The 25,439-nt window shown below is 52.2% G+C and overlaps 1 protein-coding gene across 3 annotated transcripts in view; it reads right to left on the reverse strand.

The window, feature by feature from the left end:
• The window catches only part of RGS3 (regulator of G protein signaling 3), an 83,244-nt gene extending 58,258 nt beyond the window's left edge, over positions 1–24,986 (reverse strand). Inside the window, exons 1-12 of one of the 3 annotated variants that reach the window (XM_075716017.1) lie at positions 24,902–24,986; positions 18,356–18,406; positions 14,767–14,825; positions 13,983–14,077; positions 13,017–13,085; positions 12,154–12,214; positions 10,063–10,153; positions 9,315–9,382; positions 5,060–5,141; positions 4,243–4,348; positions 3,604–3,943; positions 3,096–3,135 (exon numbers count right to left, since the gene is read on the reverse strand). In XM_075716017.1, the coding sequence (XP_075572132.1) occupies positions 3,096–3,135; positions 3,604–3,943; positions 4,243–4,348; positions 5,060–5,141; positions 9,315–9,382; positions 10,063–10,153; positions 12,154–12,214; positions 13,017–13,085; positions 13,983–14,077; positions 14,767–14,825; positions 18,356–18,406; positions 24,902–24,986 (1,147 nt within the window). Of the gene's footprint in view, positions 1–2,394; positions 2,405–3,095; positions 3,136–3,603; positions 3,944–4,242; positions 4,349–5,059; positions 5,142–7,555; positions 7,610–9,314; positions 9,383–10,062; positions 10,154–12,153; positions 12,215–13,016; positions 13,086–13,982; positions 14,078–14,766; positions 14,826–18,355; positions 18,407–24,901 lie in introns of those variants that run through there. The other 2 variants (XM_075716020.1, XM_075716019.1) reach the window with 2 other exon arrangements.
• Between the last annotated feature and the right edge of the window lie 453 nt (positions 24,987–25,439).

The following is a 25,439-nucleotide window of genomic DNA, read 5'->3' on the forward strand; positions in this document are numbered from 1 at the left end:
TTGAATACATCCAGCAAGCTCCCATCGGCATTTTGTCTCACGAGAGCAAGCATGGGACATGGGGTGCTCTGAGGATGCTCTGCCTGGATACAAACTACCATTTTCTCAGCACCAGCATGATGAGGTAAGAGCATCACAGACTGCTGGGAGCCTGTACACGCAAGTGGCTGTGAGCAACTAGAGGGTTTGGTGGGTGATCTGTTGGAGGCAGCAGTGCTAAGGATGGCTTTATGCATCCTCCTCCCCAGACTCATCACATGGAGCTGGGATGAAACCAACACACAACAGGACTAGAACCAGAAAGGAGCTGCCAAGCTGCTACCCACTGGGCTGCTCTGCTCTCAGGTGTGCTGGGACAGCACAGCTGCCGAGCGGGGAGCAATTGTGAAATATTTCTCATTTACATTAATCTGTTAGGCCCGAGGGCCTCAGCATTCTCTGGTGGCCCCAGCATACAATTTTGGCCCTCCCTGATGTTGCCAGGCCCACAGTGCCCTCCTGCCATATGTAAACTCCCATTACAGCAGCAGCAGGACTTACCATGCTGGGGACAGAAGGTGGGAGAGGTTCATGTTCCCCAAGAGCCCTTAACCCCAGACCACATCCTGCTGGGCACCAGCAACCTGCACTCTGTCCTAAAACTTGCAGAAAACAGCTCCAACAGGAACTGAATATGTCTCTAACCAAAAATTCATGTCTTCTTCAAGAGAAGCCCCACTGACAAATTGAAGTATTTCCTCCCTCCCCCCTGAAGCCAATGAACCAAACCAGCACAGGTCCAGCAGGCAGAACTCTCCAGTTGGATTTTAACATATCCAGGTGAGAAACTGGAGCATTAGCCCAAGATCCTCCCCCACAGCAATATGTCAGAAACATTTACGAGCAAACCCTCCTGCAGCCCCCTGCTAGAGGGGTGTCCCAGCAGAGACCCCCCAGTATCCCTCCTTCCAGCCACCCAGCCCCAGGCATTTCTGCTCCCACCACAGCAGCTTCCTGCACAGTGGCTTCTGCCTTTGCGCTGTAACGGATACCCATAACCTTCCCAAGCACAAATGAGCCAAAACACTTCTGAACATGGCTCAGAGCAGATAAGGTCTTGTCCAAAGCAAATATATGAATGTACCCAACATTACATATTCCATTAAGTATTAGGAAATAGCACATTTACTTTCAGATAAACGCCAGTAGAGCCAGACCGTGCTCTGTTGGCAATCCAGACCTGCTGTTTACTGCTTGCTTTAACAGCCTGCCTTTGCCGGAGGGTGGCCCTCATGACCTAAAAGGTTGTTTCCACCTCTAAGTGCAATAATCCTGACATTTTCTCTTTTCCTTTTTTCATGGTTGCACTGCCAGATAAAATCAAAACACGAGAGACAGCTCAACACAGAACAGATACAATCTGTCTGGGCTGTTCAGGATCTGCTTTTCCTCTTATCCCTAAATCACCTTCTTTTATCGGAGGAATTAACCACTTGCACAAGTCCTGTTTTCTGCACAGTGGCACAGAAAGACATCCAGCCTGCCCGAAGTGTCAGCTCCTGTCACTGTGTGACTGGCGGCCAGCTCCGCTCCATTGCACTTAAATCACTGCTCAGGTTAACTAGTGCATTCTTCCCTCTGAAGACTCAACATTAAATAAACTGAAAACAATCACTAAGAATTGTTATGGGAATAAGCCCAAGTCTTTCAAATTGCTGTAAGAACAAGTCCCCCTGGTCCAGCTCATCTTTTCGCAGGATCCACAAACAGCAGGAAAGAGTTGCAATTATCCACGGTACAAAACATCCCCTGCAGCTGAGCTGCGGAAAATTCTTCTGGCCACAGGGCTCCAGGGCTGGGAGCATCCAAGGCACAGGGGCCTCAGACCCACGCTGCTCCCTCCTGCTCCCCGGCATGCCCACCATGGCTTTGCCAGCCCTACACTTCGCCTTCTCTGGACACTGCCCCACCTTTACAGGCAGCACAAAATTTTCTAGCTGGAAATTGTGCTGATAGCTGTGCCCACACCAGTGAAGGACTGCTGAGTTAAAGTCATTCCTGCAAGATCATGCCTAGGAGGTCAGCTCTGCTACAGACACACAGCTCATCCTAAGGGCATCCTGACAGATCAGGGTGCAAGCATGGCCTCCCAAAGCTCCTGAATCAACACACTGGCAAGAGCTGGTTCTGCATGGAACTGGGCATGCTGAAAATTGCAATTGCAAGTTCAACAGCACCCAGTGAACACCCTAGGGAGTATCTCCAGGCCTCACTGTTCCTGGGTTGTTTCTGTCCCCAGTTTCCCACTTGAAATGACAGTCACCTGTTGATATCTAGTTCAGGGAGACCTTGTATTAGTCTCTGCTCCCCCTCTCGCAGCCCAGGTTTCAGGCAGCGCCCTGCTGCACATCTCACCCCACTCTTCCTGCAAGCCCATCCATACCCAGTTCTCCAGGAAGACCAAGCATACCTGTTGCAGAAAATGAGTTTATGCCTCAAAGGGTTTTTGAGGAGAGCTCAGTCCAGAGACTGCCAGCAGCCCAGGAAATGAGTATTCCCCAAACCTGGCACTTCAACCTGCACTAATGTCTGTACAAATCTGAGTCATGGCCATCCTCACTCCCTTAGTAATAAAATGAAACTCAAAGCAGGGGCCACAGTATTAGCACCCCCAGAAAGGCATTATGCATGAGAAGCTAAACACGTCACAGACAGGCCCAAGACACATCTGGGGAACCGCCACAACAACAATGCTTAGCACTTTCACTCTTTATGCTTTCATCATGCTCCTGATGGAAAGTCCCTGCCACCAGCCTCCCTTCTTCAGCCACTCTGTGAGCTTCCACAGAGGCCTTCTCACCATGAAGCTCATCCAGTGACATTAGCAGTTGTACTCGCCTCTGGGCTTGGGGGTAGGGCTCTTGCTTTTATGTTTGACATAGAGAGTAGGAAGATTATACTACCCAAAAGCCCCAGGCTTCTGCCACTGTCCTCAAATGTGAAGGACTCCATTGCAGCACTGCAGGGCTAAGGGCAAGGATTCACTAGTGCTAGAAAGACCATGCATAGGTCTACTAGGTGCTCTGAGCAGTATTTTCAGTACATCAGCAACTTACCCACAGTAGCGTTGTTCTCTTGATAGACAGGCCTCAGCAGCTATAAGACACAACCCAGAAAGGACACAGTCACCTGAAGCAGGCTTTAGAGACAGACTTTACAACATCTAGCTGCAAATTTTAGCATGCCAAACCCAGCAAAGCCAAAGCACTCCAGAGAGGTGAAAATGATTTTTGCCCTATTGTCAGCAGAAAATGCGAGCAATGACTTGCACTGTGGTCCACGCATTGGAAACACTTCCCAAACTTACCCCTTGAGTGAGCCCTGGGAGGAGGCAGCAAACAGGTCATTCACCCCAGCTCTACAGTCCTAGTGGTAAATGGTTTAGAAAAATAGCGAAAGTTCCACCAAGGGACACAGGTCTGGCTGGTAAAAATGGAATGTGCTCTAGCAAACATTGAGAGATGATGCTCGATAAGGCTGAAGCACAGGCCAAGAGAGGACCCAGCAAGCAAAGCCAACAGCCACCTGCAGTAACTTGAGCGTGGGGCTGGGAAGCAGTCCTACCTGGCTCCCTGGGTTCAAAGGTGCTAAGATGATGTAGTTCTGGTCTGCAGTGGAGGGGACCCGAGACAGGGGCGGCATGGTGTTCTGGCTCCGCTTGCCAATCTCCGTGTACCTCTCCCAGCTGTTCAACACCAGCCCATCGCTCCCATCATACAGTATGTGGCAGCTCCGGCGCTGCTCGGGCCTTGGTGGCATGGTGCTGTTCTTTTCCCGCTTGTTGGGTGGTGACTGGAGGTCATAAGCAGACTTGCAGGATGATCTGCGGATCATGCCTTCATGTCCTGACTTGACCTGTGGGACAAGCCTCCAGACCAGTAGTATGATCTCAGTGGGACAGTTCCTGAAAGAGGTGGCATGGGGCAAGTCAGAGATGGAGCAGTAGGGAGTGAGGCACCCCACATCATTCAGACAGCCCTGAGCCCTGCAGTCCTTCCTCCCTCTAAAGCCTCTGCCCTCATTCTGTCCTCCCGAGCCCCTGCATCCTTTCTTCTTCTACCCCAGAGAATCCTTTCCCAGTCTCCTGCATCCCTCAAAGCCTTCCCCTTCCTGTAGCCACTCAAAGCTCCTGCTTCCCTGCCCTAGGCACCATCAAACCATCTCTCCCAGAGCCCTGCACTGATGTTTTGGGTGAATACTCACCTGATTTCATGTGCCAGCTCTACACATTTCCAGTGTTCCACAGGCTGCTCGTTCAGCTGTAGCACCGTGTCTAGCTGCTGCAGACCTGCCTTTTCTGCTGGGCCACCTGTGGAGAGAAGAGACAAATGCCAGTCACCTGCCTGACAGAGAGCTGAGAGTATGAGGGGGAGGAGAAGCCCTGGGGCTCAGAGACACCCAAATAGCTTCACAGCTTGCACCACTCACTCCTCCAAACCCAATCTGTTTCCTCTAACACCCACACCTGAAAATGAAGTGGGGGAAGCTAGCCTGGAGCTTCACCTTCCAACACGCATGCATGCACACACACAGCAGCTGGGACAAAGCCATAAATGCTCACAAATTGCATGAACTTTCCATGTTTCCTGGTGTGCAGTGGGGAGCGCCAGCATACAACAGACACACCAAGTCCACCCACAGGTCCACACCAAGAGGATCTTCTCAGTGTTCCCTGAGGGTTCCTGTGATCCTGCTCCCCTCTGTGCCCCTGTCTGACACACCCCCCCAGATGCTTTCCATAGGTCTCCCAACCAGCTGTACAGTTCTCAGGCTGGAGAGGGAAAGGAACAAAATCTCTGCAAATTACTGCAACACACTGCCAAAATAGTGACACGGTGCTAACCCAGCAGCCTCTGACCTCATTAGAGGCAACAAAGAATTCATTAAGTGAAGTTTCTTGGAGGTAACCAGAGTCGTGCAAGTCATGGGAGCTTCTGAATCACAACATGCTGTAGGAAGCAAAAAAGGAGCAGAGTCATTCATTCAAACTAAGAGGGATAAAAATCATCTGATGTCTTACCAGAGTCCACTGCCTGCACACGGACTGGGGAGTCGCAGCAGATTGTGAAGCCAAACCCATCACTTCCTCGAGGGATGGTAATCTGAAGAGAGACACCGGAGTCACCCTGTTAAGTGGGAAAGCAGCCACTGCATGTGATCAACCTTTCACCCACAGGCTGCCCCACAGCCTTTGAAATGCAGGCACACGGCATTTCTAGAAGCAGTCACAGAGCCCAAAGGAACCATCACAGTGAACACTGTCACTCTGTGAACCCCACAGATAATGGGTCTCTTCCCTGCTGCAGCCAAAGGTGGGTGGAAAAGGCACTAAAAAGCAATGCAAAATTGAGCTGAGGATCAACAGAGAGGAATGCTGCAAAACGAGTGTTTATTGAGCATATACAAGTCTGCTCACGACTCTAGCAGTGTAAGGAAAGGTCTGATAAGCCATTAGAAAGGAAAATCTGGCAGTCTGGCTCTGACACTGATTTCTAACATGGCTCCTCTAAGCAAGTCACTTGAACATTTCATTTCCAATTGGGTAAATAAAACATAAATAGGAGCACTCCTCTGCCCCAGAGGAAGCTGCGAGGATTGGCACGCTCCTGTCTGCAAGGCATCTGTGCTGGAGCAGGCTCTGTATGCATTACCCCATTAGCTGGGGTGAGTATGTTTTCTCTTGCTGAGTTTGGAGAGGATGGATGCTGTGTTGATTTAGGCTCATTTCCTGATTCAAGAAGTGTTGAGATTATTAATAAAAATATATTTATTTTTTGATGTTAGCTTCCAGCAGCAGCTCAGCATGACAGTTCCTGTAAATACCTGATTACCCCCCAAGACATTTGTCAAGATCCTTGTTTTACTGACAGAGAAAAGAAAAGAAAAAAAATCCAACATCTGACCTGTATTATTTTGAGAACAAACAGCCAGAGAGAAGATGAGGAATTCAGCAGAAGCTGCCAAGGAGGGGAACTGGTTCCTCACTCCTTTACCACGGGAGGGCAAACACAGCAAGCTTTCATTTCTCTGCACCTTGTCCCTGCTTGATTGCTCAGCATAAAATCAGGCTTCAAAAGAGAAACTGTCTTTCCCTGGCAGGATCAAAAAGTAGGTCCAGTCCCACTGTGCTGAGTATTTTTCTCTCTGGAGTTTATTGGATCCTCAAACAGGGGACAAGGCTACTTGTGGCTCTGCACCTTCGAACCAATCTCACATCTCAAATACAAAGCATAGGGGATCTAAGTCCTGCAGAAGTGGCAGGACCACAGGCAGACCACTGGCACCTCAGGTGCCAGCCCAGCATCTCTCCCACCATAGAGATTCCACGATCACTTTCCAGCCCAAAGCTTCCCCCATGCCAAGAGATCTCTCACTTCTTCTCCCTGAGCTGGCTGGCTCTTGCCCACCACCAAAGGAGACACCTTCCCTGTGCCACTAAATAGCAGCTTCTCACTGCTGATGGTTCACTTTCCTCAACTCCCACCACCGTGGCCATTACATGGAGTTTAACGTCCATGTTTGCTGCTGTGCACAGAACTAAGAAATATGAGCATCTGACATAAGCCGGAAGGTGGGTGGCAAGGTGGCAAGAGACTCCAGCACCACAGAGGCTCACTGTACCCATAACTTTGTCAAATGCAGAAGAAATTGTCAAGGTAGAGAACTGAGGAGGTCTAAGACACAAATCACAGTCAATTGTCATTAATACAAAGCAGAGCAGCATTCCTGCATGAGACAGTCACTGTAGCCCTGATAAGAAGTGGGCATTTTTAGTTAAGCTAAGCTGGTTCTTTGTACAATTCCCAATATATACTGTCCCCTACCGCAGCTTTAGTGTGATGTGAAGATTAGAACAGGAGTGCAGAGAAAAGCTGACCATGAGCTGGGAGCCCCAGTCCAGACCACGGGGAGAAAACTGTGTTCCAAAGTGCAGGAGACTGGGACCTGCACAAGCAAAACCAGCACCTGGCATCACACACCGAGCAGGTCCAAGAGAACTTGCACTGGCTTTTACAGAGCACAGCAATCTGCTTCTCATAAATCAAGTCACTGTTGGTTGCAACCAGCTTCAAGCAACACTTGATTCCCAAATACATTCACATTAAAACAATTTAAAAAAGAGATAGTAGCAACCTGGCAGAGACTTAGCTGCCTGCTGTGCCTGCCACTCCTCTAATGAATGGTAAATTGAGACACCACCTCACAGCTTAGCATTTTCATCATTGGCATGCTACCTTCAAGTTACACAGTAAATGCTCTCCCTATATCCCCATTTACACATTGCAGCAACAGGCAGAGATCAGCCAGAGACACCTACCCGAAGATGCATTCCTTATATTCCCAATATTATAATTTACAAGTTATAACAATAGCAAATCAACACCCTAGAAACAGCACACATACAGCCCAGAAACGGCAAGAAAGCCCACAGACACTCATAAACTTAACCAAGACTTGCAGCAACGTGCACACACATGCTGGCACACAGATTTTTTCTTCCACAGGAGATACAGACCTGTCTGTATCTCCGCTCTGAGCACACCTTGCAGAGTCCATTGAAGCGGTTCATGGCTAGAAAACCTAAACTTGCCGTTAGCCCATGAAAATCCAGTCCCCTGAAGCAGTCGTAATCCCGATCTCCTTGTATCACACGAGTGTGGAACAAACCACAGTCAAACTGGCATGACCGCCCATGGGAACCCAGCTCCAGAGAAGAATGGCAGGAAGCCACCTTTCACCTCCCCAGCCCCTGTCTGTGCTGTATGCCGCTTTACGATAAGCCAGAGGGCTTCCTGAAAACCCTAACTGACAAGGAAGAGAGAGAGTTTTATATTAAAATTCCTGTCAACTATTTAGTATTCCCTAGTCCCTGCTCTGTTGATGTGGCTTTTGTTCCCGCGGCATTCTTCAGCCGCACGGAGCACTTTGTTATTGCAATGTTCTCACAAACACTTTGAGGATGTTTAAGCGGCATTTCACAGGCACCGGCTGTGTGAGCTTCACTTCATTAAAAAGACAGCTTGCACTCATTACAATCGTAAAGAGAGATTTTTTTGAACAAAAAGAAAAAAAGAAAAAGGAGAGTTTGTTTTTGAAAGCACAGACCCAGAGGATACGCACGTCCCAATGCTTTGTGCTCACAGAGTCACGGAGAGGGAAGCAGAGAGGTCAGTTGAATTGCACCCATGGTGTAATTTTGGAATTAAAGACAAAGAGAAACTCTTTACCCAGCCAGCAGCAGGGTGCAAAGCAGGACTCGGTGAGTCTGCACCATGCAGCCCCGACTGCCAGCGCTGCAGCACAACCCCTTGGAGATGGGGTTGCAACGGAGAAGAAAGCACCTTCCACAATCCTGCACAGGGATGGAAAAGAGAGGAAAGTGCCTTGTATGGCAGCTGGGGTGGCAGGGCCAGAGGAGGCTGGGGAGGGAGTGCGAGGAGTCCCAGCATTCCCAGGGGACCCGGCAGTGTGGCGGGGCCATTGGAGGCACTGCCCAGGGCCGCTCCAGGCGCATTGTCCCAGCCTGCCGCACCGCCAGGCTGGAGCTGGAAGGAGGATCGGTCTTCCTTCCCAGCCACCATTTTTCAAGTCAGTAGCGACTGCCGGAGAGGAAGGGAGGAGAGGGGCGCTGGCTTTGTTTGTCTTGCTCAATCCTATGCTTTAAAACAAATAACTGAAAATGCAGCTGAGGGAAGCAGCAAAGCGGAATTCGGCACAGATAAATCACAGGGACGGCTGAGCCCAATTTCCGATGCAGGCCATGTGTTTGTGTTCCCATTTCCCATCCTTGCCTTGCCTATAAATCACTGAGGCTCCACTATGGGCCCTTCCCTTCCCAGAGCAAATGGCCCTGAAAGGAGGAGGGGAGCAGACGCACCCGTCCACGGAGACACAGAGACGGCCAGGGACTGATGCTGTGCAGTGGGCAGCTGGCCAACCCTGTCCCCATCACTCCCAGTGCTCCCAGTCAATGGCTGGTGCTTTGTCTCTGTGGCAACATACTGGAAAAACAGGAGGTCCCTGTATGGCATGGGGAGTGAGTGTGGGATTACTAACCACATCACTCACCTCCACCAGTTGGTGCTCAGTCAGGATAACTAATTGCCTACAAAAGTCATGGTGTCAACAGGGAGACTGACATAGCTCCCACCTCAGCATCACCCTAATAGTGTCCCTTGGCTTGTTTGAAATCCCTCCATGCAGGCTCCACTGCCAGCCAGCTCCCAACCCCACATCTTCACACCCCTGGTGGGTCATAGCCCTGTCATACCTACCTTCAGCTGCTTCATGGTCACAGCATCCTGGCTTTCCTGTGCTGCACCCTGACTACCCGGCATCAGCTCTAAAAACAAAAAAAAAGAAAAAAACGGATAGGCCAGATCAGCCCAACAGCACATGTCTCCTGACAGTCCCTCTCCCCCCACATTGCATCTACACACTATATACAAGATCTTTACATGTCATGGGCACATCTCCTCCAGGCTGGGGCAGCCCTGCATGGCAGCAGCTGTGGGGTGGTTGCACATTTGGGACAGGCACTGCTGTCTCAACCTGCTCTGTGCCAGCCTGTCCTCCTCCACACACCCTGGCAGTGCAGCAAGGAGACCAAGGCAGGAGAAGAAGCTCCCCACCACCCTGCACAGACCCAAGGAGCCAAACAGATCCTGGCCATGGGATGAGCCCCAAGTCTGAGAGGCAGGAATCAGCATAGTGAAAGTCCCAGCAAGAGGGAGAGGTGTGGCTGCAAAGTTGGAATCCCCACAGAGGGCCCCAGACAGCCACTGGTAAGCAGGACTGAGGGTTGAAAGGGAGAGCTTGGTGCCTGTGCTGGTTCCTGCTGAACCAGCCAGGATCTCCCCCACGCCAGTCTTTTGGGATCCCGGTGCCCACTGAGCATCACAGGGCTGAGAAGTGCTCATGGGGGCATAGGTGCCATGGTGCTGGGAGGTGCTCCATGCCAGCACAGGGACAGACATCAAACCTTACCAACACTTCCTGGGACATCGCAGTGGGGAGACACACCTCTGCTCTGCTTCAGCCGCCGCGTGGCCACCTTCAGGTGCTTGGCCCTGCCCAGGTCCTCCCCGAGGAGATAGTACCAGCCACTGATCTCCTGGGTGGGAGGAAAGCAGCTGTCAATGCAGGGGCAGATACTCATCCCCATTTAACTCAGTCTGGTTGCCCATAGCCCCAGAGGGGTCCCATTGCAGGAGCTGCCCCAGGCCAGTACACAGAGGCTGCCCAGACACGCTCACACAGAGGCACAGCCTGGAGTCCTTCTCTTAGGATACAGCAACAGCTAAAATTCCATCCCCCCTGCAACCGGGGACCAAGCATCACTGAAGTAACAAGCTTCTAGGTTTTTAGAGGGAGACAAGGTGCAGCAAAAGAGCCAGTCTCAAGTAAAACTGTCCATATGGTGTTTGCAGCAGACGGAAGTCTCGCAGGGAGCACACGGCTCCAGCCTTATCACCAGAGGAGGATGCCCAAACCAGCCTTCAGCAGTGCTGGGTCCCTCAGTGGGGCTCCCTTTGCCCCTGTCCCATACCCATGTGGCCAGGGCAGCAAAGGGGACAGAGCTAACCTTGGAGATCCCTCGCTTCTCTTCCAGGGAGCTGCCGCTGTCTCCCATTGCTCCCCAGGCAGCCAGTAGAAGCTGGAGGGACCAACCATCCTGGATCAAGCCCAGGAGTTGGGTGGGGTTGCAGGAACCACGTTCCCAGTGGTCAGAGGAAGGGGCCCATTTTAAAATGAGTGTTTTAAATCCACAATGATGAAACTGAGGAGAGGGCATTATAGCCAGCAGCATCATGCAGCACCCAGGAGGCAGGGCCAGCTCATCTCAGCCCCAGCTGAGGTCCCAGGTGGACCACATGCCCCCAGCATCCTCCTCCCATCCCTGCCAGAGTAGGGTGCTGTGCATGGGTGCTATACACATGAACGTTCTGTCTTCTCTGCACGCAATGACACCTTGTGAAACTCACCGCCAAAATCTGACAAGGAGGGGACATCTTTGGGGTGGCCAAATATGACCAGAGCAGAGGCTCTTCCTGGGGAGAGCTGCAGTTTAGATCTGCTCTGCCTAATTATCTTCACTGCTACAAAAAAGCGGCATCTCACTTGTCCAAATTCCAGAGGAGGCCATGCTCAAGCTACCTCTTACACTCTTCTCAGGTCATTGTCACAAATAGCTCCTTTTTAACCTCTTGCTAGGGAATAAATTTCCACACTTCGGGTGATGTATTAACACTGTCACGAACCACTTCCAGCTTGCTGAGATACTCTGATGTGTCGACCCTAGACCAGGGCTGTCCAGGGATGAAATCCCTAACCACTGGCAGCTAGGATGAAACATTTCCATGTTTTAGTGAGTCAGCAAGAGTCATTTACAGCCAGTAGCCTTGCAGGCTTCTTTAGGAAGGCAAACCCAGCTGATATGAAAGCTGTATTACCAAGCAGCAGCCAGGCTGGGGCAGCAGTACTGTGACCAAATCTGCAGCAGTTGGGGACATGGATTCTGGTACAGACACAGCCTGGCAGCACCGCTGCCAACAGGAACAGCCTGAGACCTCTGCATTTGCCCTCTCCCCACCACATCTCAGCTGCTGAAGCCCTGGCTGCTGAGTGCACGGAATCAGGCAGACTCCTCAGAGGAGGAGTGTGTCCCCACCATCTCACCCACTCGGCCACCACCCAGCGGCCACCTGTTAGTTGTGATACATGCCAGCGGGCTGAGCGAGGCTGGCCCCATCTCCTGTCTCCCAGGCAGCGCTGCTGTGAGCAGGACAGGCAGCACTCACTGGGGCCACCTCTCTGCACCCCCAGTTGCTGCTATTCTTTTTGTGTCCCTGCAGAAGGGAGTGACGGTCCCCTGTCCTAGGATCCCTCTTCTAACAGCCCCCCTAGCCCTGCCTCCGGCAGTCACACCAACATGAGTCTCACAGTGGCCATCCGTACTGAGCATGGAACAAAGGAACTCCCTGGGCACCCTCAGAGCATCTTTGTCCCACAGTGGGAGAAACCTGCTTCTGCCCCAAGGGTGCACTACAGCCACCCACCAATCTGACAGAGTCAGGCCCCAGTCCCACACGCTGTGCTCCAGCACAGAGTTACCTTGTCCAGGGTCAGGAGGGACTTGACGCCAAAGCTCATGCAGCCGATCAGTTCACTCTGTCTGCAGAAGACCCGGAAACTGTCAGCACACACTTGTTGAAAACTCCCCAGGGACCAGCTCCCCAGATGCACTCCTTTGCAGGGACCCCGCAAACATCCCTGCCCATGCCAGGACCTGGGCAGTGCCCAAAATGTGCCTCCCTCCCCATGCTTTAAGCAAACATGATGTAACCACACAGCTCAGCTGCAGCAGGGGCAAGGAGGAGCTGGGCTGAAACATCCTGGTCACCTCCAGCCTACCTGATGCTGGCAGGAGCTTGGCTGAGGAGGCAGATGCCACTTGCTTGAGCAGGCAGCACAGCCTGCAAGGTGCCAGACCCCTTGCTACTGGGCTTTCCTCATCACTGCATTACCCCCAGAGGTAGGGAAGGTCCCCAACCCAGAGCCAGGCTCCAGCCCCACTTGGCTTTAGCCAGCAGTGCAGGCATGAGTGGCTGCAGGAGTTTTAAACATTGGTCCAGCTGATGGCTGCCAAGCAGAAGCAATGCTGACAGAGAGCAGCAAGGGCAGGATTTCCTCTCCGCCAGCCTGCATGCAGCGTGATGCTCACCAGCATGGGCTGCCCATGAGAATGACCCTGTCCAGGGCACCAGGTCAGCAGGTCCCAGTCCCAGCCCTGCTGCTCAGCTCCCCCCACCTCACTGGTCTGCAGCCTTCATGCAGTGCAGCTCTGATGTCAGAGCCAGCCCTTGAGGCCTGGGGCACTAGAGGAGCTCACGTGCGGTGGCCAGAGCAGATGGCAGGTTCACTGCTGTGCCAGCCCCATTTGAAAGCAATTGTATGGCAGGCTGGCAGCCTCTTACCTGGAATTTCTCTCTCGGTTCCAGACTGTGACTAGGAGACGTTTCTGCTCATCCTCCTCTTGTACCGGGCTGTAACAAGCAGAGGGGACAGCCCATGAGCACCAATCTTCCCCAGGAGCACTTGGCAAGGGCTGCCCTTGCAGACAGAAACCCCTCACCCTCCTCAGAGCCAGGTCTTCTCCATTCTCTGCACGGAGCACTGCAGCATCACCCCACACAGCAACCTCCTCAAACGAGCCACTGTTGCACTAATTCACTCCTTCCAGACAGACAACTGCAAAGGGATGTGACCTGTCCTGGGCAGGTGCTGGGGACACCGTTCAGATAGTTTAGAGGGAAAAACAGTCTTGCAGAAAGACATACATCCCACAGCAAAAGGTAAACGCAAGGAACAAGCCACATTTCATGCTCTGAAACAACCATCCTGTGCCAGATTAAATGCTGCATGGGGACAGAGGTCTGACACAAACTGGTTAGCTAGCAATGACAAGCTCTACCAAAACACAACAAGCCCTACAGCTCCTTTCCCATGCAGAGACATGCTGTAGCTATAGGAAATCTTTTTACCTTCCTCGTTCATACCGATGCCCATACTATTGCAGGTGCAAGGTCTAAGAAATGGAGTGTGTTTGCCCAACTCCTGCCCAGCAACAAAGTTCAACTGTGTGGGAGCACCACTGCCATGCTGTGTGCTGACAGCTTTGTGAGCCTCTGCAGAGCTCTGCCCAAAAGTTCAAGGCATTTCAGCTATAAAAAACAGCAGAATAATGTCTGTCACTCCTCATCTCAGCAGCAGACCTGCTCATGCATGATGCGTGTTTATTACAGATCATAATGCAAAAGCAAGCATGGGGTCTTGGCTTCAAGAGGGTACCCTGGGACAGCAGTCACGTGGGTCCCCCACTACTCAGTGGGAACACGGCGCTGACAGATGGGTCAGAGCTACCTCTACCCTGTAGTACTCACAAAAGAAAGTGCTCGTGGAAGACAGGATTTTTGCTGTCTGGCACAGTCTTCGTCTTTTGCCTGCATTTCCAGTCAGCATCTGGCACGATCGACATCTTTACAGAGGAAAACAGGCAGCATGTTAGCACTCTTAAAGCAAGCACTGGCACACAGCTGCCAGCTCTGCTGGTGCAGTGGCAGGAGACCAGCACAGCCACTTCTACAGATGGCTAAGCCTCAAAGATCCAGCTGAGTCTGTGCTAACAGGTGATTTAGATCACTTCACCCTGTGTGTCAAATAATTGCATTACAGAACTCCTCGGGGTAGGGGAGGGAAGGAAAAGAGCAGAAAAATCAAGGACTGATGTACGCAAATGTTGGTGGCTGGTCTCTGACTTGCAGCCCCCTCACAGGGGGCTCCCTGTGCTGTGCACACGTGGTGGGAGCAGTCTGCCAAGGTGACCTCCAGGAGAGCCTGGAGCCACACTGTGCTGGCCATACACTTCTCCCCACCAGCCCTTGGCCATCCAGTGCAATGCTCTTGCAATGGATGGCTGACACAGCCCTTAGCAGGGTCCTGTCCTCCACTTTTCTGGCTCCATGCAGACACTGTGCCAACAAAACCCATGAGCCCTCCAGCACCGGGCAAAAAACCAGCCACCTCCCTGCATGCTGTGGGTGCTCAGCCAGAACAGGACAAAGGAGGAAAGAGAAGGAACCAGCAGCCCAGAGCATGCTTGGAAGAGCCAACCAGAAAACGCCAAGAAAACCAAAGGTCCCCGAGCAAAGCCCCAGAAGAACCCACCTTCACATAGGAGTCGCATGTCCGGTACTCCTTTCCTATCAGACCTTTTGCTTCCATGACTGGAAAGGAAACAAAACAGTCAAGCCCCAAAGCAGCAGGGAAGGCATCTTCCTACACCATGGCGCTCTGCACCACGGGGTGCCCCGTCCTCGTGGGGCTGAACCCGTCTCCAAGGCATCTTCCTACACCATGGCGCTCTGCGCCACGGGGTGCCCCGTCCTCGTGGGGCCGAACCCGTCTCCAACCCCGACAGGATCCTGCATACACCTTCCCAGCAGCCTGGTCTCACTGGGCACCCACAAACAGGTGAAGGGTTTTATTGTATTTTTTCTTTAATATACCCATGCTATAAATACAAGCATCTGTGGGTGAGGTTGGCAGCAGATGCAGTTCAGCATCCGGATGGCAAATTGCATTTCATTTGTCTGACTTCACACAACTCTGGGCTCCCTGCCCTGGAGCCAAATGTATCATCAAGTTAAATATCAACGGCCGCATCCTGATGGCAGCCCTGCCAGCAGGGACTCAGCATTGCACCACTGCCAACAGTTGGGAACCTTGCGCTTCCCAGCCGTGTGGCTGGAGGCAATAGATGTGCAGCAGAGCCTGGGTAGCCCAGGACATGCTGTCAGAATGAGGCGAAGCTTCCTCCTAACAAGCCTGGCAAGGCGGCAGTGACTTTGCCTTTGTCAGAGACAGACATGTGCTCCTAATAAACATGGTCAGCCTGACAGAAACCCTAGTGCACAAGGGGAAAGGGGTTCTGCAAGACCCTCTGGTGCTTCATGAAGCAGTTTGCAAGGTTCCTCCAGGACAGGCTGCACCAAGAGCTTCCTCCTCCAGCCAGACCTGCCTTGGGTTTAAAGACATTGGGGTGGAGAATGAAAAAGATGGATCACCCCACATCACCCAGCCTTCTCCTGCCCACACCGAGTACCCTGAGCATCCGGCATGTGCAGCGGGATGTCGGGTCCCAGACCTTGAGCCTCCTTTGCCTCTTTGCTGGACCATTTCCCTCTTTTGGAGACAGCATCAGAACAAGATGGTGACTTGCACCCAGCTTACGCTGGGGCTGCTCCAGATAGAGGCATTCAGGGTAAAGCCTGTGCCAGATCCTCAGAACCACACACAGCTTGGAAGGAGAGGAAAATAAAAAACAAACAAACAACACATTTTCCTGCTGCTGTTTCTTTACAAAGCTTGCTGCACAGCCGGAAAAGGGCAGCAAAGCTGTCACGGCTGCCGAGTGGAAAAGAACAGGGGCTGCACATGTCTTGGCCAGTCCCTACAGCCTCACGAGGCTCAGGCCATCCTCTGCCCCCATTTCATTACATCCAGGCAGGGGTGAGGCTGGGCCATAAGGTGGGATGTTGCTCAAGAGAAAGTCTTCTCCATCCCCTCCTCCCTTGCCATGAAGGTTTCTGGGATGGGGGTGCCTTCCCCCGCAAAGCATGGACACTCCCAAGGGCACTGGGAGTCCTAGGGCCCTGCTTTCCCCTTTCACCCTACAGAGCCCAAATCCAGGGCAGCAACGAGCCTGCTCTGTTCACAAGGAGGGAATTTTTACTCTGACCATTTCAAACTCTTGGCTTTTTCCTTGATTTTTTAACCATTTAACTATCATGAAGCCCTGAAGAGCTCCTGGTAGAAAGAGCTCTGTGCCAGGAGACCAGGACACACACATCTTTCACTGTGGGAGCAATCATAAGTGTCTCCAGGCAGGTTTTTCCTAAAGAAAAGAGCTAGTTCTGACACTCTCATTGGCCTTGTTAATGAACATCATTAAAGCTGCAGTGATGCAGTTCCCTGGACCTGCCTCGTGGCTGCAATGGAGCTGGTGTCCCAGGTGCTGCATCGCTCTCCTGCACTGGTACTCAGCAGTGGTGGCCAGACCTGAGTCCCCAGAGAACAAAAAGCATCTCTCGTCCCCAGTGGGGCACGCCATGACTTGAGGGACAGCAACCCCAGCCTGGACAGGTGAAATACTTTTGTTGAAGAAATATTGTTGGTGTTAAAAAAAAGCAGCATTTGGAGGTTACAGAATGATTTGGAAATCCTGGCAAATGTGGCAAACGGTTTTGGCCAATGTAAAAGACGTTTCAGTGGAGACAAAGCATTTCAGGTTTTCTTTTCCAAATTATGTTTGCCTTTTTTCTCTTCACATGGAGTTAAAGAAAAAAATTTATATAAGTGGACGCAAAACACACTGTGGTCACCCAGAAATTAAGGTCTCCAGAAATTTCGGTTTGGCCTCTAAATCAAAGAGCTACCATTTGTGCCACTGTACCACAGAGTTGTTCCCAACACCTGTCATGAACCTCCAAAGAGCTTGAAGAAAGGGCATGTGTATTGGTTTTGCGTGGCAAGGTTTTGGTAGTGGGGGGGCTACAGGGGTGGCTTCTGTGAGAAGCTGCTAGAAGCTTCCCCTGTGCCTGATAGAGCCAATGCCAGCCAGCTCTAACACGGACCTGCCACTGGCCAAGGTCAAGCCCATCAGCAACAGTGGCAGCGCCTCTGTGATAACATATTTAAGAAGGGGAAAAAAAACCAACAGGACACAAAACTGCAGCTGGAGCGAGGAGTGAGAATATGTGAGAGGAATGACTCTGCAGACACGCAGGAGGTCAGTGAAGAAGGAGGGGGAGGAGGTGCTCCAGGCGCCAGAGCAGAGATTCCCCTGCAGCCTGTGGGGAAGACCATGGTGAGGCAGGCTGTGCCCCTGCAGCCCATGGAGGTTAACAGTGGAGCAGATATCCACCTGCAGCCCCGGGGAGGACCCCATGCCAGAGCAGGTGGATGCCCAAAAGGAGGCTGTGACCCTGTGGGAAGCCCACGCTGGAGCAGGCTCCTGGCAGGACCTGTGGACCCGTGGAGAGAGGACCCTATGCTGCAGCAGGTTTGCTGGCAGGACTTGTGACCCCACAGGGGACCCACGCTGGAGCAGTCTGCTCCTGAAGGGACCCTCCTGGGCCCCCCCCCCCATGGAAGGGACCCATGCTGGAGCAGTTCGTGAAGAACTGTAGCCCATGGGAAGGACCCACATTGGAGAAGTTCATGGAGGACTGTCTCCTGTGGGAGGGACACCATGCTGTAGCAGGGGAAGAGTGTGAGGAGTCTTCCCCTGAGGAGGAAGGAGCAGCAGAGACACCATGTGATGAACTGACCGCAACCCCCATTCCCCATCCCCCTGTGCCGCTTGTGGGGAGGAGGTACAGAAAATCGGGAGTGAAGTTGAGCCCAGGAAGAAGGAAGGGGTGGGGGGAAGGTGTTTTAAGATTTGATTTTATTTCTCATTACCCTACTCAGTTTTGATTGGCAATAAATTAAACTGATTTTCCCCAAGTCAAGTCTGTTTTGCCCGTGACAGTAATCGGCGAGCGATCTCTCCCTGTCTTTATCTCGACCCACAAGCTTTTTGGTTGTATTTTGTCTCCCCTGTCCAGCTGAGGAGAGGAAGTGATAGAGCAGCTTTGGTGGGCACCTGGCATCCAGCCAGCATCAACCCACCACAGCACGGAAATGCTGTCCCCATCACTAGCCCACCATGGCTCTGGAGCCACCTCACCATGCGCCCCAGGGAGATACTCACTGTGCAGCACCAGGATCCGGCCCTGCACCTCGATGGACAGCTTCAGCTGGCCTAAAGGAAAAAAGAGGAGAGATGGTGAAGGAGGCAGGGCTCACCCACCGCCCCCGGCAGTCAGCAGTGCAGGGACCCCACAGTTCTGAGGCTTGCACAGGGCCAAGCCCATCCTGCTTCCCCACCCCTATGCACAGGGGCATTGCTCAGGGAACCAAGGGGAAAGAGGTAAGAGGAAATATCTTCTGTTTCCAAGAAAGTCTTACAGCTCCAGATGCAAAAACATTCCAGGAAAACCTGAATACTTTTTTCTCAGCACACAGTAAACTCTGATGGCAGGAGGCACAAGCCCATGGTAGAAGGGAAGTGGGAGCACCAAGATGAAACAGTCACTGTGGGATGAATTAGCCCTTGTTTAACAGGGATGCAGCATGCTCAAATCCTCCCCCCAGCCCAGATTCAGCTTCCCCTTTGCCTCTCCCCTGAGGTTCTGTGCAGTCAAGGGGCTGTCACCCCTGCAGAAGGTGACAGTGGGCCAAGCTGCAGACAGCCTGGACGAATGCCAAGGACAACCGGTGCCTTTGGTGGCAGGAACATGCAGGCACAGGGTCAGACAAGGCTGGCTCCGCTGGGGGAGCCCGGGCCACGGCACTAACCCACTTTCATCCATCCGCTGCTGTGGGACCTCGTGCCACGCATGCTTCCTCCCTGCTTGCCCTGCTGCATGCCTCATCTGTCCAGAGTGGTTCTGGGGAAACGGGAAAGCCTTAAAAACCCCTTCACTGCCTGTCACATCCAGCAACAGTTTGTTATCACTAGCACTATCAAGCAGAGAAGACGCAGTGACAAGGACTAATGCAGCACTGCTCGCAGCACAAACCCAGCCCCCAGGAATTGAAGCATGGCAAGAGCACCTGCATGGCAGCCTCTTGCATTTCCTGGGGACCCCAGACAGTACGGGCTGGTGAGCAGACAGGTAATCTCGTAAAACCAGGAGTCAATACTTGCTTTAATCTAGGATTAAACAAGAACAGTTTCAGTCATGTGTTTTGACACTGAATAACTGTCAGGTGGCCAACGAGGCCAGGAGCAGCCAACCCCCAGGGAAGAGCAATGCTCCACCATCCTGCAATCCCTCTGCTGCAGAGCCCAAGGGGGGCTTGAACCAAGGAGGACCCCTGGCTCCCAGTGACGCAGCACCTCGGGAAAGTTCCTGGCTCCCTGCACAACAACACCAAGAGTTTTTGATTGAGGAGGTGATGGTAGGGGAGAGCCTTGAGGAGCTACATGAAAAAAACATGACTTTGGAGCAGGTCTGGATGGAGATCCCCCTTGCTCCCAATGCACTGGCTTACCCACAGCCATCCACCAAGCCAGGAGGGAGGACTTGCCTGCCCGGGGTGCCCAGCTCCCCACTGCCAGGCCTGCCAAGCCTTGCAGGGGACCTGCTGCCCATCATCAATGTGAGCAGAGCAAGGATCACAGTCAAGAGACCGAAGTCATTAACAGGCCAAAAGAACAGATCTTAATAAGAGCACAAGGGTGTCCATTTCTACCCCTCAATGGGGCAGAGAATAAAATAGAAGAAAGAGAGCTCAAAGTGCCAAGATCTGGTGCCTGGAGCGAATGACAGGATCTTTCTTGGAGCAGGAGATTGATCTGACTTGTTGAAGGAGGATGCAAGACCTAACCCACTCCACAGGCACAGGAGGAGTCTTCTTCCCATGTGGGTTGGCACAGCATGGCATGGAATAGCACAGCAGCAAGAACTCACCATGGGACTCAGCAGTCCCCCATGGGTACTGCAGAGCCTGCCTGTACAAGACAGCAGCCCAGCGGGCAACATTTCTACCCATCAGTGCCTTTTAAGCTACCTAAGGAGAGAAAGGAAGAGAGGACTAAGAGCAGAGAGAGGAGGTGGGAGGGACAGAGCCAGGGAAGTGTCAGACCAGGGTTCCACAGGGAGCACACCAGAATAAGTCAGCTCAGCCTGAGCATCCTGCTGGAGAATTGCTCTCAGTGTGGACTATGCGGGCAGATCCAACCTCTGTGCTCATGAGCTTGTCTACTTGGGACAGGGTCAGCTGAAACCCAAGTGCAAAGGCCAGGGATGCTCAGGCAGGCCTCTGAATCCAGAAACCCCTCTGACAGAGGTGCAAGGACAAAATGGGAGGATTATTTCTAAAGAAAGAATGAAGGAAGGAGCATCCCAAACACGCCTTTGGCTGGCGACAGGCAAAGTCACCACCTGAAAACACAGTGTCCACAAATGCAGAAGAATACACTGCTCACAGCCCACTCTGCACATAGGTGAGGGCCCTTCAGTAGAGCTGAGAATAAAATCCAGCTCTTACACAGCTCCAAATCCAACCTGCAGTTCCCACTGCCTTTTGAAATGCCCATGCCAGATGCCTGATTGTGATTTTCAGCACTGCCTGGACCTGTCTGCCAGCAACTGAAAAATGCCAGCATTGAAAACCTAAGCAGTCACAGACCTGCACAGGAGGCCAGCACCTGGGTAAACTCCACACGTGTAAACCCCTGCTGAGCAAGGGCACCAGTCCCAGGGCGGCAGCTCTGCTCTGCCAGCTCACTTGCAGTCATACACTCACTTTCCCATGCACTAGTGACTCTGCATCAGCCCTAAAATCTATCCACAATACTCAGACTGGCACGAAGACTCGGCCGACGGCATTTGCCAGGGTCTAGGTGAAACGCTGCTGGGGTGCACAGCGGGCTGCCAGTCCCCAGCTCGCTGGCCCTGCTCAGGCACAGAGTGCTCTGCCCCTCTGAACACCTTCCAAGGGGGTTCCCAGGGAGTTGCCACCTGCCAGCCTGGACAGGATGTGCAGATTTTAGGGGTGATGCAGGGTCTGAAATCTGTGTAATTGTTCTGGACCAACCCAATACTAAACATTTCCCAATGCTCCTGGAGAATCAAAAGATTGAAAGCATCATTAGGACAACGTTTCATTTAGTCCAAAGCAAAATATCCCATTTGTCCTTGTTTTCCAGCTTACAAAACACAACAAACAAAATAAACTTGTAAACATTATTTACAGACATCTAAACATCTTTCAAATTAAAAAACAACATTTCATTTTGCAAAAGATGCACCCAGGGGCTTAGGTTCCCTGGGGTGGGGATATCTTATGGGACTGTTTAACCTGAAACAATTCAGAGATCTCATATCTCATTTTTCACTCAAAGAAACATTGACATAAAATTTTCAAATCTCTAACTCACATGTGTGGCCATGTGTGCATCTGCATGTTTGAGAGCACATGTGTGTGCACATGTGGAAATGCATGTCTATATGTGCATTTATACATGTGCAAGTGAGAGCAAGGTAAGAAAGTAAAGACAAGAGCCAGGTGGGGTAAATCAGGACAGCCCTACTGAAGCTAATACTGATTTACAACAGTGAAAATATTGTCCCCCAGTTTCATCATGCCACCCCCGCCTTTTGGACCAAGACTTTAACACTACTGCTATCTCCAGATCTCTGATGCTGTGGGAACCCTCTCGCTGTTACACTATTAGCATGTAACAACCATTATAACACGAAAGCAAAATGCCCCTGTCTAACCAAGCATGACGAGGAGTCAGCCCAGTAATGAATGGGCCCTGGGGAGGAGAAAGGAAGCTTTTGTGGTGGGTAATTCAGGGGGAGGAAGCTCTACGCCCAGCCCTGGCCTGGGGATGGCTGGGGACACTCAGCTCCCAGGGCAGAACATGGGGACAAGGTTTCTGCACAATGAGGGATCAGGTCAGAGTGGACCATGGCCTTGTGCATTGCATGCACCACTGCTGTTTCTGGTGCAGGGACAGTGCCCATGGCCCCTGTGTCACAGGCTACACCAGTACCAAAGAGAGGAGAGCAGGGAGAAAATGGGCAGTTTTGCCTTTTTCAGAAGCACCACAAATTGGCCCCTAGTAGAAAGGATTTGGGAATATAGGTGGGAAAGGTCCTCTCCTTCCCATGAGGAACAGATGACTTTTCTTTCTTAATGCATTTGCTCCCAAGCATCTCCAAAGCACATGAAGGGACAAATCGCACACCCCAGCATGCCCCAGCTGCCCTGTCTGACCTCAAAGGGGTCCCAGCCTGCTCATGCCATGGTGTTGGTCTCTTCTCCCAAGTAGCTAGTGATAGGACGAGAGGAAATGGGCTCAAGCTGCACCAGGGGAGGTTTAGATTGGATATTAGGAAAAATTTCTTCACAGAAAGGGTAGTCAAGCATTGGAACAGGCTGCCCAGATAGGTGGTGGAGTCACCATCCCTGGAAGTGTTCAAAAAAGGGGTAGACGTGGCACTTGGGGACATGGTTTAGTGGGCATAGTGGTGTTGGGTTGATGGTTGGACTGATGATCACAGAGGTCCTTTCCAATCTTAATGATTCCTAGTTTTCACTTTCATTAAAAAATAATCCAGCCACCAAGACAGGAAACATGAAATTGCTACTCTACCCTTAATTGGTTTAGTGGTGGAGTTGGTAATGTTAGGTTAATGGTCGGACTGGATGATCCTAAAGGTCTTTTCCAACCTAAACGATTCTATGATTCGATGCCGGGGAAGCACTCATTTGCTTTGTAGCAATGCCAATGCTTGTATGGGGCCAAGATCAGAGAGTGAAGCTGCTGTCAGAAAGAGCTGATCCAGCCTGAGCTGGTGGAAGGGATTTGCTGTACTGACGTCTGCACTTGGACAGACTGGCTCAGTGGCAGCAGTCTCATTTTCTCAGATGCGTGGAGCAGTAACCTTCCTCCAGACCTGGGTGGGCAGATACACAACCCCTATCAAGGGAAGTTCTTGGGCTGCATTTCTACCTCACTCCAAGAGCAGAGCGTCAGAGAAACATTATCCCCTGGGTTTATCTCTTTTGATACATCCCTAACATGAACTAAGGGAAACAGCTTCAGCAGAGAGGCCCTGACACAGGTTGTCCAGGTCACCTGTGTTCAATAAAGGTTAATATAAATGAAAATAGATGCAGAGAAAGGCCAGAGCAGACAGCTCATCTCACAACAGGACCCACATGCAGCTGCTGGGTGCACCCCCCATCACAAAGAGCATGGCTTAGCTGGGCTCGCAGGGCTGCAGCAGAGAGGGTGCCCAGGCCCCGTCCATCCGGGCCCCACAGGGCCAGAAGAGGCAATTCAAGCTGATGAACAAAGCTGGCACAAGGAGAACAGGGACAAAACAGGTATGAACAAGCACAAGATAGTAATCAAACAGGTTCCCAAACATGAGAGAAGTTTGCCAGGCTAAGGGAGGGTATACATGAATGTTGTCCTTTGGGGAACAGACCTAGCAGGCACGAAAATCTGTTCCTTACTGATGATTCCTGACAAATGGAAAATTTGCATTTCTGGTCCTTAAACGATTTTCTGTTTTATTGTAGGAAAAATGCAGGTTTTGCCCTGGCTGGAACAGCCAAGAACCATCACTGCACCCACCAGGGGGGATTCTTACCAGAGGAAAGCAGCGTCAGATAACTGCCTGGGCAGGAGGTCCCATTGGGCACAAGGCAGAGCACCCCAAGATCACCATCTACAACCTTGGGCCCTGGCACCAGCCCTTTTGAAGACTCTCTCCTTGTCACCCACATAGAGAGGGTAGTGCTGGCCCTGTCCTGCCCCTGCTCTCCTGCTCAGAGCTCACAACACTATGTCTTGCCAGTAATGGTCAGCCCATGAAGGGAACTCTGGCTGCAGAGATGATTGCTTGGCCCAGACTTGGTTACAGATCCAAGAGGCTCTGTACAAAACTCACATTATTTGGCATGCATAAGTCCTACAGACAAAGACAGGAGGATTTCAGCTTCCAGGCTGTCCTCAGCAGTTTGACACTTACAAGTCAAAAGGAGGAAGGATCAGCGTCCCTGGCTGCCCAGGGAAGGGACACCCTGCTCCACTCATGTAACCCTCTCTACTTCCCTGCAGCCTCTTTAACGGCACATTGCACAGTTGCCCGCCCTGCTCGCTAAAACAAGCAAAAGTTTTGAAAGACAACTGCTGCTTAAAAAGTGGCACCTGGGAAGGGCACCCTTTTAACTTCAGCTCCAGCCTGCAGAGCTGAGCCGCCACTGCCCACGGGCTTCTTCAAGCCCATGCAGCAAAACTGAGGCAGCCACAGAAAGACCCACAAGGAGCAAAGAAGGAAACTGGGGCTCTGCCCTAACAGGGGCCACAGCTCTGGCCAGCCCTACGCAGCAATCCCAGCTTGTGCCCATCCAGAGGGCAAAATGACCTGGGTATTCAGCATCTGGCTGACTGCTGCAGCATGCCTCAGCGGCTGCAGCTTGATTTCAGGGTGCTCCCTGGTTCGCCAGCTTGATGGAGCCATGTATTATTCCAGCTCAGCGAGGCAGAAGCACGCAGGCTGCCGCTCAGTGTTAATGCCTTCGGGGAGCTGCTCTCCAGCTCGTTCCTACCGCTGGGCTTTGGCCATGACCTGCTGTGGCTCCCCATGCCGCACCAGTCAGGGCTACAGCCACAGCCCCTGGCACCGCGTGCACCCCCTGCTCCCTGGACTGCAGGCTCAACGCTTACCGAATGTGGTGAGGTAGAAAGAAGCTCCCAGGGGGTCAGCCTGGCGGGTGCAGAGCGAGACTCTGTGGACATTGCCGGGCTCCATGGCAGGACACCTCTAATTAGCCAGTAACTGGAGCCCTCCCTGCCTAGCCCGGGAAAGCCAGGCAGCCGTTTAAGCAGGGAGTGACAGGCAGTCGCGCAGCCGGGTTTCCATGGGACACGCGTCCAACCGCTGCACGTTTGAACAGCGCGGCTCCCATTGGCCCCGCGGATTTGAACAGGGACTGCACCTGTCTGAGCAAACAGGCCTGAGCCCTGTGCTGCAGCCACGTGCAAGGATGTGGGCAGCGCTCTGCCCTCCCCTGCGGACCCAAGACCCATGCCAGCACCATCCCACAGCCACCCGGCTAACGCACTGAGAATGAGCTCCTGGGAAAAGGGGAAAGCCTTGCAAGGTTTCCTCTCCTCTGCAGTGTGCCAGGCTGTAAGTAATCCCCGTGACTGTTAGTGCCATCAGGTTTGCTAGCACTTGCTCAGCTATTCGGGGAACTGTCCC

This window comes from Pelecanus crispus, chromosome 9 (genome assembly GCF_030463565.1).
Source record: "Pelecanus crispus isolate bPelCri1 chromosome 9, bPelCri1.pri, whole genome shotgun sequence".
In the NCBI taxonomy this organism is placed as follows: Eukaryota; Metazoa; Chordata; class Aves; order Pelecaniformes; family Pelecanidae; genus Pelecanus; species Pelecanus crispus.